Raw genomic sequence first — 15522 nt, 5'->3', positions numbered from 1 at the left:
TCAAAAAGGGAAATGTGGAGGGTCTATGATGGTCAAGTAATATGAGGGATATTCAGAGACAATGGGCTATATGACAACAGTTCATTTCTAAGAGTTTTGATCCACGTAGATCTTGAATGATATCTGGCATTGTCCAGACAATCACAAGGCAGTCAGTAGCCAGGGGAATGCCAATCAATGCTAATTTAGACTCTGCAAATTTTGGAAATTAATGCAGAAAACAGGTGGGTTTGGGCTTCTTTATACTAGCTGATTCAGACAAATGGAAACGCCTCTGGAACAGAAGCATGCTAAGAGAAGTCCAAAGAGAGCGAATTATTGCGTTTCAGTTCATGTGACAAAATGTGGGCAGTATCCCTGCGTATAATTCTTTCCTGCCATTTAAAATCTAGTGCAGCATGGTGGAATAGCATTTTTTAAAAAAACAAAACAAAAACAAAAACCCACAGTTCTGGAATGCAGCAGCTATTGAAGTGCAAAAGGGATGTTAGAAATTGGGACAGAAGCACTAGTTTCATAACCGGCAAAACACATGCAATAAACCCCACATCTGAATGCAGCTTGGCAGAAGTTCCCTAGAGTTTCAGGAAAATTCTTTCTCAGCCCTGCCTGGCCTGAACATGGGACCTTTTGCATACAAAGCTTGCAATCTACCCTTGGGCTCCGATGTTAATGGATGAAGGGACAGGAAACATTCTGACAGAGATATTGTTATATTAGGTTCCAAGCTTAATGGAGGATGATTCACACTTCCCCCAATAGTTTCCCATCTATTCCCCAACACAAATTGTTTAAGAGAAATCCTCAACACTCGCAGAGATATCTTTGGGGAGATTTCTTGTGATTTCACTAGGAGGGAACCACAATCTTTCCTCACACAAATTTATTTACTATAAATTATCCCACTGTTTGAGTTGTTAGGTAGATACAGGCAAGGTTATATAAATTAAATACCAATTTAAATCAAGGGACATATATTAAAGCATAATTAACTTAATCCCATTAATTTTAAGGGGACTACAGTTCGACTAAATCATTCTGGATCCAAACTAATTCTTTCAGAAATTAGTAGGTACAAGTCCCTACCTGTTTTTAACTCCCACAATACAGATATGTCAGTTATGTCAGCCAAAAGGCTTTCTACTCCAGATTCTTTTAAAGGCATGTTTTACCTCTTTATTCCTCAAGCTGTATATGAGGGGGTTCAAAATGGGACCGATAATAGTATAGAAAAGGGAGAGAAATTTGCCAGTGTTTGGTGAGTAAGTGGAATTGGGCTTCAAATATGTAATACAAGCAGAACCATAGAACAAGGTCACCACAATGAGGTGTGAAGAGCAGGTGGAGAAGGTCTTCTTCCGACCTTCAGAGGACGAGATCTTCAAAATGGTGGTTATAATGCCAGCATAAGACATCAAGATCAGGATAAAAGGCAAAGTCACAAAAATCATAGCCACCACAAAGACTGCAATTTCTACCCTTGAGGTGTCCCCACAAGCCAATTTCAGCAAAGGAGGGATGTCACAAAAGAAGTGGTTGATCACATTGGAGCCACAGTAGGAGACAGTAAACACCATACTGGTGTGTCCAAAGGACATCAGAAACCCACTTAGCCAAGATGCCACAGCTAAAGTAATAGAAACTTTTTGGCTCATCAGGACGTGGTAGTGTAAGGGCTTACAAATGGCAACATATCGATCATAGGCCATTGAGGCCAAGAGGAAACATTCTGACCCACCGAAGAAGAAATCAAAGTAGGTCTGCAGAGCACATCCAATGAAGGAGATGGATTTATTTCCAGAAAGGAGGTTTGCCAGCATCTTAGGGATATTGACTGATGTGTAGCAGATCTCCAGAAAAGACAGGTTTCTTAGGAAGAAATACATAGGGGTGTGCAGGGCAGGGTCAGCCAATGTCAGAAGAATGATGAGAAGGTTTCCTGTCAGAGTGATGATATAAAGTGCCAGGAAAGTGAAGAATAATGCACTTTGCAGGTTTGGATCGTCAGAAAGACCCAGGAGGATGAACGTTGCTGGTGTTGTACTGTTTTGTACAATGTATCCTTTTCTGTTCTGCATCCTGGAAAGAGAACATAAGGAACTGATGAGTTTAGAGTAAGATTGTTTGGCTATACACAATCTTTTTATATAGATTATATGTGGAACTCTGTTCAAGGACTGCCAGGCTCTATAAAAGTCATGTTCTTTATTAAACATAGCAAGTGGTAACCTTTGGTAGCATTGTTCCTAAATAAGATTATTAAAAGGCATCAAACTTGAAAAATAAACATTGTCCAAGAAATTATTTAGTATCATTCATGAGAAAGAATGTACAAAGTGTATTCCTTCAGAGTGAAACATGTCAAAGGCTTCAAAAGAAAACAATCTGGTACTTACTGAACACTGGAAGGTCACACCCAGCTCTCTGTTCCTGAAGCCCTAATTGCACTAGAGATTTCTCAGCCACAGTTATAGAAGGTATACGCTGCTTTCAGTGTATTTGCCTCTTCACCATGTTTTATTCTGCCAGATTCTTCCCTCTGGGAGCTCTGCTCCAGGACAGATCACAATGAATTATTCACTGAGCAGGCAGATTCATTAATGTAGCTATTCAGTTATCCACTGTGATAGTTCTTTTAAAATAATTTTAAAGCCCTTCATCCTTCGTTCTATGGGGAATACGACCGTGCAGACTTAGAATTATAGAATTGTAGAGTTGGAAGGGACGTAAGGATCATCAAGTCCAAGCCCCTGCATGGGGTGTGTGGGGTGTTTGAGGAGGGGTAGTACCTCTGTTGTTACAGACATGATTCTTCTGAGGTAGTTTGGTCCCCTTTGGTCCCCACCCTCCACTCAGCTGTTACCTGTGGCTCCCAGAAGCTGTCTTCTGGGACAACTCCTGCAGTTAAGCTGGTGTCAAATGTATTGCTGTTTCATCCTGACTACATCAGTGAGGTTGAGAAGGGGGTCTTGTCATCTGGGCAGGCCAGAATATCCATTCATTTCTGCCAATTCAGTGGTTTGATTGTCTTCTGAGACAGACTGATGCCAACAAATATACTGTAATGGGAAAACACTTTCTTGACCACATTGTATAACCTCCTGCGAACAAACAATAATTAATGCTCAGTTCCCCATCATTTTCCAGTCACAAATCCGATATTGTGTCCTTGGTCTCTCCCCACCCCCCACCCCACATGCCAGAGCTTTCTCCATGAAAATCCACTCTTCCAGGCAGAATCAGAGCAAATGTCAATTCGGGTTTTCTGAGGTTTGACATTTGCTCCTATTCAACTTTAAAGAGTGTGTTTTTATGAGAAAGCTCTGGAGGTGGTGGTGTGGATGTATTCAGAAAAGAAGCTTTAAATTGCAGACAATGTCTGGAAAGCGTGGAGAAAAGGTAAGTGTGGATGATGCTTTACCTTGCCACAAACTGTACAAAGAAATCTGTATGAATGCACAATAAATAGGTAATTTAGAACTGACTTTACTAGCAAGCTGGACCACTATTTTTTTTTTTCCAACAGAGAGATGTGTTTGATGATAGATGATAATGATGATAGATAGATTATAGATAGATAGAGAAAGGAAGGAAGGAAGGAAGGAAGGAAGGAAGGGAGAGAGAGAGAGAGAGAGAGAAAGAAAGAAAGAAAGAAAGAAAGAAAGAAAGAAAGAAAGAAAGAAAGAAAGAAATTCTACATTGGCTTTTGAAAGGGCTATAGGGGTAATTTTCATGAATGACTGAGACTAGGCTTGATTTCACCAATAAAAGTTGTAGTTGGCAGCATGTGGCATACAAAGTACACTGGTAAAAGGTACAGTGGTAGGAGTGGGGAGAAGCTTTGTCCCTTTCTTTCCACTGTTGTCAGTCTGGGTGTAGGCCAGTTAAGCAGAACTAGAAAGTAATCTCCTCCCCCCCCACCTCCTTAACATGCTCTGCCCCCAAATGGGTGGTTTCAGAGGATCCTAGGCTGGTAATGAGGAGAGGAGACACAGAGGGCACCTAGCTTTCCTGGATCTTCTCTGACCCCAATGTAGCTTTCTCATACTTGGCAGACTCCATTCTTATCATATGTAGCATGACTCCAAAATGTTGTAGACACGGGGGGCCACTAGGGGCATATTGGAAGATGGCTGACAATACCATCTCTCCGACCCACACGGGGTAATTAAGAGGCTGTTATGGGAGTAGGCAGCCTCCGTTGTTGCCCCAAGGAAATGGGGAACACTGCCCTTGCCTGCTGTGCCCACAAATCACCCCCTAATTCGAAAGAAGCGGGTGAGGGCACTAGGCAGAATGCCCCCGTGTGGACCTCGGCTCTCCTGGACGCTGTCTCTGATCGCGCACTAGTTGCAGCAATTTGGAATAATTAATTACAAAAGAAGCAAATGCACATATTTCAAGTGAAGAAGGGGAGTGAAGTCGGCTAATTTAAGTGACCTCTGCGAAAGAAGACGACGAATTGGAGAAACAGGAATATTTTACGATGAAGATACACCAAAGGCTGGGTATGTTGACAACGGGACTGAATGGGGGGGGGGAACCTTTTTTACTTTCCTTCTATGTGATTTACAAGAACCCCTCCTCATTAGAATCGTTGGTTGAACTGACCCAAGCAGGTCTGTGTGGAGATAAACTTTAACCAAAAGTATGCTTTATGGAGATCGAGAAGCAATAAGAGCTTTTGGAATGGCACAGTAATTAATTTGGAGTCGCCATCTTGCCAAAGGATTTATAGCTGGGAGCAGGAACGGACTTGTTTTCAGACTGCATTCCTGGTGAATCTCCTCAGAGGTTTTGAGAAAGGAGGCAGATTGGTGAAGATTAATGATGCTAAGACTGTTTTGATGTATGGAAGTGATGTTATATGGAAAACGTCTGGATATGGCTATTGGATTAAAAAAAAAAATTCACGCAGGATTACAAACTGTTCTAACCAGCTTGCGGAGACTATCAGAGGTCACAAAGAGAAAGGAAAAATATATGAAAATAACAACAAGAGATGTGGAAAAACAATAAGAAAGGACTGGATAGTACTGTGAACATCATAAGGTTAGACTTGTGGACATTAAAACAGCAGCAAGAAGCAAGAAGTTGATGGATCCCCTTTGGAACTTGAAATATGGGTACCCCCAACAAAAATTTAAAATTCGGCTGTGTAATCTGGAATTTATGTAATTTGGTTTGATTTGATGTGATTGGTCGGTTAATAAAAAATTATTCATTAAAAAAAAAATGTTGTAGACACACAAGTGAAAAATTCCCTTTTGGTCTGGCAACAATACACATGATAATCCATGCAGTTATTTTGATGAAGTTTATTAAGAGCTAAGCAGAAAGTAAGAGAGCAAATGGAGGACAGAAATTTGCTTCAATAAGATAAAATAAAAATAAGAAATCCACCCACAGGTTAACCCATGCCTGCCTATCACAGTATCATAGAATCGTAGAGTTGGAAGGGACCCTGAGGGTCAACTGGTTCAACCTCCCGTAGTACCTATCTTACTGCAGCTACTTACAATCAGCCTTTGGGTCTCATTCTGTGCAAAGTAGCAGCATTGATTACAGACTCTCCAATATCTATCTAATGAAAAGAGGGACATCTTCTAGTAATATTATTTTCTTTAGTGTTGTTGTTGTTGTTGTTGTTGCTGCTGCTGCTATCATTATAAATCCCCTTGCCATATGACTGGGTTGCCCCAGCCACTCTGGGTGGCTTCCAACATATAAAAAAACTGAATAAAATGTTTAAAAACTGCCCCATACAGGGCAACCTTCAGGCGCTATAGTTACTTAACTATAGTTGGCTCTATAGTTACTTCTCTATAGTTACTTACTTACGGGCTCGGGAGATGCCTAACTCCATACCTCCAACATTTCTCCAATGAAAATAGGGACATCCTAAGGAAAAGCGGGACATTCTGGGATCGAATCAGAAACTGAGACAGCTTCAGTAAATCCAGGACTATCCCTGTCAAAACGGGAAATGTGGAGGGTCTATGATGGTCAAGTAATATGAGGGATGTTCAGAGACAATGGGCCATATGACAACAGTTCATTTCTAAGAGTTTTTATCCACGTAGATCTTGAATATATCTGGCATTGTCCAGACGATCACAAGGCAGTCAGTAGCCAGGGGAATGCCAATCAATGCTAATTTAGACTCTGCAAATTTTGGAAATTAATGCAGAAAAAGGTGGGTTTGGGCTTCTTTATACTAGCTGATTCAGACAAATGGAAACGCCTCCGGAACAGAAGCATGCTAGGAGAAGTCCAAAGAGAGGGAATTATTGTGTTTGAGTACATGTGACAAAATGTGGGCAGTATCCCTGCATATAATTCTTTCCTGCCATTTAAAATCTAGTGCAGCATGGTGGAATAGCATTTTTTAAAAAAACAACAACAACAAAAACCCACAGTTCTGGAATGCAGCAGCTATTGAAGTGCAAAAAGGATGTTAGAAATTGGGACAGAAGCACTAGTTTCATAACCGGCAAAACACATGCAATAAACCCCACATCTGAATGCAGCTTGGCAGAAGTTCCCTAGAGTTTCAGGAAAATTCTTTCTCAGCCCTCCTGGACTGAACATGGGACCTTTTGCATACAAAGCTTGCAATCTACCCTTGGGCTCCGATGTTAATGGATGAAGGGACAGGAAACATTCTGACAGAGATATTGTTATATTAGGTTCCAAGCTTATTCGAGGATGATTCACACTTCCCCCAATAGTTTTCCATCTATTCCCCAACACAAATTGTTTAAGAGAAATCCTCAACTCTCGCAGAGATATCTTTTGGGGGATTTCTTGTGATTTCACTAGGAGGGAACAAGAATCTTTCCTCACACAAATTTATTTGCTATAAATTATCCGACTGTTTGAGTTGTTAGGTAGATACAGGCAAGGTTAGATGACAAAAATTGCCATTTAAATCAAGGGACATATATTAAACCAAAATTAACTTAATCCCTTTAATTTTAATTGGACCACAGTTCAACTAAATCATTCTGCATCCAAGTTAATGATTTCTGAAGTTAGTAGGCACAAGTCCCTACCTGTTTTGTGACACCCTCAATACAGTTATGTATTTTTATCACCCAAAACGCTTTCTACTCCAGATTCTTTTAAAGGCACGTTTTACCTCTTTATTCCTCAAGCTGTATATGAGGGGGTTCAAAATGGGACCGATAACAGTATAGAAAAGGGAGAGGAATTTTCCAGTGTTTGATGAGTAAGTGGAATTGGGCTTCAAATATGTAATACAAGCAGACCCATAGAACAAGGTCACCACAATGAGGTGTGAAGAGCAGGTGGAGAAGGTTTTCTTCCGACCTTCAGAGGACGAGATCTTCAAAATGCTTGTAATGATGCCAGCATAAGATATCAAGATCAGGATAAAAGGCAAAGTCACAAAAATCATAGTGGCCACAAAGACTGAAATCTCAACCCCTGAGGTGTCCCCACAAGCCAATTTCAGCAAAGGAGGGATGTCACAAAAGAAGTGGTTGATCACATTGGAGCCACAGTAGGAGACAGTAAACACCATGCTGGTGAGTCCAAAGGACATCAAAAACCCACTTAGCCAAGATGCCACAGCTAAAGTAATATAAATATTTTCGCTCATCAGGACGGAGTAGTGTAAAGGCTTACAAATGGCAACATATCGATCATAGGCCATTGAGGCCAAGAGGAAACATTCTGACCCACCAAGGAAGAATACAAAGTAGGTCTGCAGAGCACATCCGATGAAGGAGATGGATTTATTTCCAGAAAGGAGGTTTGCCAGCATCTTAGGGACATTGACTGATGTGTAGCAGATCTCCAGAAAAGACAGGTTTCTTAGGAAGAAATACATGGGGGTGTGGAGGGCAGGGTCAGCAAATGTCAAAAGAAAGATGGGAAGGTTTCCTGCCAGAGTGATGATATAGAGTACCAGGAAAGTGGAGAACAATGCACTTTGCAGGTTTGGATCATCAGAAAGACCCAGGAGGATGAATTTAGCTGGTGCTGAACTGTTTTGTAGAATGTATTCTTTTTTGTTCTGCATCCTGGAAAGAGAACATAAAGACCTGATGAAGATAGAGTAAGATTGTTCAGCTATACACAATCTTTTAATATAGATTATATGTGGAACTCTGTTCAATGACTGCCAGGCTCTATAATAATCATTTTCTTTATTAAACATAGCAAGTGCTAAGCTTTGGTAGGATTGTTCCTAAATAACATTATTAAAAGGCATCAAACTTGAAAAATAAACATTATCCAAGAAATTAATTAGTATCATTCATGAGAAAGAATGTACAAAGTGTGTTCCTGCAGAGTGAAACATGTCAAAGGCTACAAAAGAAAACAATCTGGTACTTACTGAAGCCCTGGAAGGTCACACCCAGCTCTCTGTCCTGACACCCTAGTTGCACTAGAGATTTCTCAGGCACAATTATAGAAGGTAGTGAGTGATCTTAGGCTGCTTTCAGTGTATTTGCCTCTTCACCATGTTTTATTTTGCCAGATTCTTCCCTCTGGGAGCCGTGCTCCAAGACAGATCACAATGAGTAACTCTCTGATCAGGCAGATGCATTAATGTAGCTATTCAGTTATCCATTGTGATATTTCTACTATATTAACTTTAAAGCCCTCATCCTTTGTTCTATGGGGCATATGATTGTGCAGACATAGAATTATAGAATTGTAGAGTTGGAAGGGACCCAAGGGTCATCTAGTCCAACCTCTTGCATGGGGCATATGGGTTTGGGACAGGTGGTACCTCTGTTGGTACACACATGATTCTTCTTGTGTAGTTTGTTCCCCTCTGGTCTCCACCCTCCACTCAGCTGTTACCTGTGGTTCCCAGAATCTGTCTTTTGGGACAATTCCCGCAGTTAAGCTGGTGCCAAATGTATTGCTGTTTTCCTCTCGACCACATCTGTGAAGTTGAAAAAGGGGTCTTGTCATGTGAGCAGCCCAGAACCTCAATACACACTGCTCAGGCTTGTGTCCAGGACGGCCCTTCAATTCTGCCAATCCAGTGGTTTGATTATCTCCTGAGGCAGACTGAGGCCAACAAATATAATGGGAAAACACTTTCTTGACCAAGTTGTATAACCTTCTGCCAACAAACAAGAATTAATGCTCAGTAAATACCTGATGTTGTCTAAGGGTTTATCTATACTAACCTTTCCCCCATCATTTTCCGGGCATAGGTCCGAGATTTAAATCTCTGCATCTTTGTGGGATTTTTTTCCCCCCTACACCAGAGCTTTCACCATGAAAACCCACTCTTCCAGGCAGAATCAGGGCAAATGTCAATTCAGGTTTTCTGAGGTGTTACATTTGCTCCAATTCCACTCTGAAGAGTGGATTTTCACAAGGAAGCTCTTGGGAAGGTAATGTGGAAGCATTCAGAAATGAAGCTTTAAACTTTCAACCCTGTCTGGAAAGTGTGACGAAAGGATAAGAGTGGAAGATGCCTAAGCTTGCCAGAAACTTTGTACAAAGAAATCAGTAAGAATGCTTAATAAACAGGCCATCTCGAACTGACCTTAATATCAAGCTGGACCACTAACATCCTTTTTCCCCCAAGAGAGAGATGTGTTTGTTGATAGATAGATAGATAGATAGATAGATAGATAGATAGATAGATAGAGTAATGCAGTGGCGTAGCGTGGGGGTGCAGGGGGGGCCGGCCGCACCGGGCGCAACATCTGGGGGTTAGGGTTAGGGGGCGCAAATCCACAGGTTAGGGGGCGCAAATCCACGGGTTAGGGGGCGCAAATTACTTGCCTTGCCCCGGGCGCTGACAACCCACGCTACGCCACTGGAGTAATGGCTTGGCTCTCCCAAAGAAGCGAGACACTGGTAGTAATTATCTCAGGTTTATTGCACATAAATCACTTTGGAGCTCCTTCACTCCGTGTCTGACTCCAAGTTCGCAGTTGCCGAGTCTAAACTCCACCCCTTCCTCTTCCTCCAACAGGGGAAAAAGCCCTTTCGCTTTTGCTCTTTTCCCCTCCTCTCACCGACCTTTTCGCGCCCTCGAATTTTTGGGCTGGCTATTCCCAGTCTCCCTCCCTCTGTTTCTGAGCTAAGACTGCTATTTTGTGTATCTCTGCTCTGACTCCCCTTTCCTTGCTCACTATGCTCAGGGATCAGGTTACCATTGCTATCTGCTGCCTGCTCTCTGTTCTCTGAAGCCATGCCACTAGGCTGTCCCTCCTCCCTCTCACATTCCAGTGTCCTTATCTCTCTTTGTCTGTTCTCATTCCCAGTCTCTGCCAGCTCTGAAACGAAGCTGACATAGATAGATAGATGATAGATAGATAGATAGATAGATAGATAGATAGATGATAGAGATAGATGATAGATAGATAGATGATAGATAGATGATAGATAGAGATAGAAATGGAGATGATAGATACATAGGTAGGTCAAAGGTAACGGATCCCTGGATGGTTAAGTCCAGTCAAAGGCGGCTATGGGGTTGTGGCGCTCATCTCGCTTTCAGGCCGAGGGAGCTGGCATTTGTCTACTGACAGCTTTCTGGGTCATGTGGCCAGCATGACTAAACTGCTTCTGGTGCAAGGGGCACCAAGATGGAAACAAGCGCACAGAAACACTGTTTACCTTCCTGCACTAGCAGTACCTATTTATCTACTCACGCTGGTATGCTTTCGAACTGCTGGGTTGGCAGGATCTGGGTCAGAGCAAGGGGAGCTCATCCTATAACAGGGATTCGAAATGCCAGCCTTCAGATCGGCAAGCCCAAGAGGCTCAGTTATTCGGACCACAGCACTACCCGTGTCCCTGCGATAGAAGATAGATAGATAGATAGATTGACAGACAGACAGACAGGTTTACATATTCTACATTGGCAATTATAAGTCTTTGAAAGGGCTACAGGGGTGATTGTCCTGAATGACTGAGACCAGGCTTGGTTTCACCAATAAAAGTTGTAGTTACCACCATTTGGCATACAAAACAAAGTTGGCAAAAGGTACAGTGGAAGGAGTGGGGAGAACCTTTGTTCCCTTCCTTCCACCGCTGTCAGTCTGGGTGTAGGCCAGTTAAGCCAGAACTAGCAAGTAATCTCCTCCCCCCACCTCCTTAACATGCTCTGCCCCCAAATGGGTGATTTCAGAGGATCCAAGGCAGGTAATGAGGAGGGGAGATACAGAGAGCACCTAGCCTTCCTGGATCTTCTCTGACCCCAATGTAGCTTTCTCTTCTTTGGCAGACTCCAATCTTATCACATGTAGTATGACTCCAAAATGGTGTATACACATAAGTGAAAAATTCCCTTTGGATCCAGCAGCAATACACACGATAATGCAGTTATTTTGATGAAGTTTATTAAGAGCTAAGCAGAAAGTAAGAGGACAAATGGAAGACAGGAAGTTGCTTCAACAAAATAAAAAAATAAAAAAATTACCCATAGGTTATCCCATGCCTGCCTATCATAGTATCATAGAATCGTAGACTTGGAAGGAACCCTGAGGGTTAACTAGTTCAACCACCTGTAGTACCTATCTTACTGCAGCTACTTACAATCAGCCTTTGGGTCTCATTCTGTGCAAAATAGCAGCATTGATTGCAGACCCTCCAATATTTCTCCAATGAAAAGTGGGACATCTTCTTCTAATATTATTATTATTATTATTATTATTATTATTATTATTATTAGTGTTGCTGCTGCTGCTGCTATCATTATAAATTCGCTGCCCATATGCCTGGGTTGCCCCAACCACTCTTGGTGGCTTCCCAAATATATAAAAACTGAATAAAATGTTTAAAAACTTCCCTATAGAGATATCTTCAGATATCTTCTAAAGGCTCTATAGTTACTTATGTAATTGGCTCGGGGGGGGGGGGGTGCCTAACTCCATACACACAATATTTCTCCAGTGAAAATAGGGACATTCTAACGAAAAGTGGGGCATTCTGGGATCAAACTGAGACAGCTTCTGTTACTCCAGGACTGTCCTTGTAAAAAAAAGGAAAACATGGAGGGTCTGTGATGGTCAAGTTATATGAGGGATGTTGAGAGACAATGGGCTATATGGCAACAATTCACTTCTAAGAGTTTTGATCCAAGTAGGTCTTCCATGATATCTGGCACTGCCCAGACAATCACAAGGCAGTCAGTAGCCAGGGGAATGTCAATCAGTGCTAATTTAGTCTCTGCAAATTTTGGAAATTAATGCAGAAAAAAGATGGGTTTGGGCTTCTTTGTACTGGCTGATTCAGACAAATGGAAACACCTCTGGAACAGAAGCATGCTAGGAGAAGTCCAAAGAGAGGGAATTATTGCATTGTGAGTTCATGTGACAAAATGTGGGCAGTATCCCTGCATATAATTCTTTCCTGCCATTTAAAATCTAATGCAGCATGGTGGAGAAGCAAGTTGTTGTTGTGTTGTAGTTGTTGTTTTAAAAAAACCACAATTCTGGAATGCAGCTGCTATTGAAGTGCAAAAGGGATGTTAGAAATTGGGACAGAAGCACTAGCATAACGGAAAAACTCATGCAATAAACCCCACCTCTGAATGCAGTTTGGCAGAGGTTTCCCAGAATTTCAGGAAAAAAATCTTTCCCAGCACTGTCTGGACTGAACATGGGACCTTTTGCAAACAAAGCATGCGATCTACCCTTGGGCTCCGATGGTATTGGATGAAGGGACAGGAAATTTTGTGTCAGAGAATGACCTTCATATTAAGTTATATTAGGTTCCAAGCTTAATCGGGGATTATTCCCACTTCCTCCAATAGTTTTCAATCCATTCCCCAACAAAAATTGTTTAGGAGGAATCCTCAACCCTCACTAAGATATTTTTGGGGGGATTTTTGGAGATTTCACTAGGAGGGAACCACAATTTTCCTCACAAAAATTTGTTTACAATAAATTGTCCTACTGTTTGAGCTGTTGGGTAGATAAAGGCAAGGTTAGATAAATTAAATTCCCATTTAAATCAAGGGACATATATTAAAGCATAATTAACTTAATCCCATTAATTTTAAGGGGACCACAGTTCTAATAAAAAATTATGGATCCAAGCTAATGCTTTCAGAAATTAGTAGATACAAGTCTGTACGTATTTTGGAACTCCCACAATATGTCAGTTCATTTTTATCACCGAAAGGGTCTTCTATCCCAAATTCTTTTAAAGGCACCCTTTACCTCTTTATTCCTCAGGCTGTATATGAGGGGGTTCAAAATGGGACCAATAACAGTATAGAAAAGGGAGAGAAATTTGTCAGTGTTTGGTGAGTAAGTGGAATTGGGCTTCAAATATGTAATACAACCAGAACCATAAAACAAGGTCACCACAATGAGATGTGAAGAGCAGGTGGAAAAGGTTTTCTTCCGACCTTCAGAGGACGAGATCTTCAAAATGGTGCTTATAATGCCAGCATAAGACATCAAGATCAGGATAAAAGGCAAAGTCCCAAAAATCATAGTTGCCACAAAGACTGCAATTTCAACCCTTGAGGTGTCCCCACAAGCCAATTTCAGCAAAGGAGGGATGTCACAAAAGAAGTGGTTAATCACATTGGAGCCACAATAGGAGAGAGTAAACATCATGGTGGTGTGTCCAAAGGACATCAGAAACCCACTTAACCAAGATGCTCCAGCTAAAGTAGTATAAACCTTTTGGCTCATCAGGACAGGGTAGCGTAAGGGCTTACAAATGGCAACATATCGATCATAGGCCATTGCGGCCAACAGGAAACATTCTGACCCACCAAGGAAGAATATAAAGTAGGTCTGCAGAGCACATCCGATGAAAGAGATGGATTTATTTCCAGAAAGGAGGTTTGCCAGCATCTTAGGGACATTGACTGATGTGTAGCCGATCTCCAGAAAAGACAGGTTTCTTAGGAAGAAATACATGGGGGTGTGGAGGGCAGGGTCAACCAATGTCAGAAGAATGATGAGAAGGTTTCCTGCGAGAGTGATGATATAGAGTACCAGGAAAGTGAAGAATAATGCACTTTGCAGGTTTGGATCATCAGAAAGACCCAGGAGGATGAATTTAGCTGGTGTTGTACTGTTTTGTAGAGTGTATTCTTTTCTGTTCTGCATCCTGGAAAGAGAACATAAAGAACTGATTACTGTAATTTAGGATATGATTGTTTGGCTATACAAAATCTCTTTATATAGATTATATGTGGAACCTTGTTCAAGGACTGCCTAGCTGATCAGGGAATGATTCAAAGGCACATACTGCAGTGTTTAACTTGATTGGAATCAATAGGATTTAGCAGTGATCTTATAATAAAAATTCCAAATTATACCTATAGCTTCTGTGTCTTGTTCATATGGGGAAGATTTTTTTAATAATCATACAAGAGATTTCTCTGAAATTTCCATCTATATATTCATTTCCATCTATATAATTTTCTTTATTAAACATAGCAAGTGCTAACCTTTGGTAGGATTGTTCCTAAATAACATTATTAAAAGGCATCAAACTTGAAAAATAAACATTGTCCAAAAATAATTTAGTATCATTCAAGAGAAAGAATTTACGAAGTGTGTTCCTTCAGAGTGAAACATGCCAAAGGCTTCAAAAGAAAACAATCTGGTACTTACTGAAGCCCTGGAAGGTCACACCCAGCTCTCTGTTCCTGAAGCCTTAGTTGCACTAGAGATTTCTCAGGCACAGTTATAGAACATAGTGATCCTAGGCTGCTTTCAGTGTATTTGCCTCTTCACCATGTTTTATTCTGCCAAATTCTTCCCTATGGGAGCTGTGCTCCAAGACAGATCACAATGAATACTCACTGATCAGGCAGATGCATTAATGTAGCTATTCAGTTATCCATTGTGATATTTCTATTAAGATGACTTTAAAGCCCTTCATTCTTTGTTCTATGGGGCATATTGTTGGGATTCGCAGGATACTGGATAAGTCTGCAGGCTTCAACAGGATGATGCAATACTCTGCTGGGTCAGAGTGACTCAGCAGGAGTGTGATTAGTGTAATTGGCTACCACCTGTTTTAAAAAGGAAAGCCTGTTTAACAGGGGGTGTTGTGGTTGTGCTGTAGTGTGATGGTGCTGTGGTGGAGAGTATTCGTTTGTAAGTACTCTGTGTGGACTGTTTCTTTTGTAAATGCCTGTATATAACTCACATTAAAAAGGACTGCACTGAAAAACCTGGAACTCTTAGTGCTTTGCTGAAAACGCCGCGTGGAATACGCGACAGGGTTATGGGCCCAGCACGCTTCCGCTGCGCCAGAGTACAGGTGGCAGTTATCTAGCCGTGGGTGCTGGAGGTGAGCTGCAGGGATGGAGCAGTCCAGAACTGGCGTGTTGCTGGAGAAGCTGACGGCCACGAACTACAGCACCTGGTCGGTCCGCATGCAACACTTCCTCAAGCGTGAGGGCCTGTGGAAGGTGGTGGAAACTCCACCGCAGCCCCCTGAGGAGGATGAGGACGACGATGAAAAGCTGGCACTAGCAGAGGCCCAGCTTGAAAAGGATGAGAAAGCTTTGGCTACGATCATCCTTGGAGTGGACGACAGCCA

At 41.7% G+C, this 15522-nt stretch overlaps 3 protein-coding genes across 4 annotated transcripts in view; all 3 read right to left on the bottom strand.

Annotated features, from left to right (window-relative positions):
- LOC310691043 (olfactory receptor 10A2-like) overlaps positions 1–15522 on the bottom strand; it is a gene marked incomplete at its 3' end in the record, with an annotated part of 59722 nt that overhangs the window by 4109 nt on the left and 40091 nt on the right. Inside the window, exon 1 of one of the 2 annotated variants that reach the window (XM_083470642.1) lies at positions 2397–2475. The exons of the other annotated variant lie outside the window; for it this stretch is intronic. Of the gene's footprint in view, positions 1–2396; positions 2476–15522 lie in introns of those variants that run through there. 2 annotated transcript variants of the gene reach the window in all.
- LOC310691074 (olfactory receptor 10A2-like) lies at positions 1125–8047 on the bottom strand (the record flags this gene model as incomplete). Its single annotated transcript, XM_083470674.1, has 2 exons — positions 1125–1964; positions 7934–8047. The coding sequence occupies 2 exons, from the start codon at positions 8045–8047 to the stop codon at positions 1125–1127; spliced, it is 954 nt and encodes a 317-aa protein (XP_083326800.1).
- Positions 13122–14622, bottom strand: LOC310692539 (olfactory receptor 10A2-like; the record flags this gene model as incomplete). The annotated part of the gene is made up of 2 exons (XM_083473485.1): positions 14586–14622; positions 13122–14076 (listed from the first exon to the last, which is right to left on the bottom strand). Exon 2 carries the CDS (start codon positions 14073–14075, stop codon positions 13122–13124), a length of 954 nt encoding a protein of 317 aa, XP_083329611.1. The 5' UTR covers position 14076; positions 14586–14622.

Source organism: Podarcis liolepis (genome assembly GCF_965112155.1).
Source record: "Podarcis liolepis genome assembly, chromosome: 13".
Taxonomy (NCBI): Eukaryota; Metazoa; Chordata; class Lepidosauria; order Squamata; family Lacertidae; genus Podarcis; species Podarcis liolepis.
The sequence above is the reverse complement of the archived record's forward strand: the minus strand, read 5'-3'. Positions and strand labels throughout refer to the sequence as shown.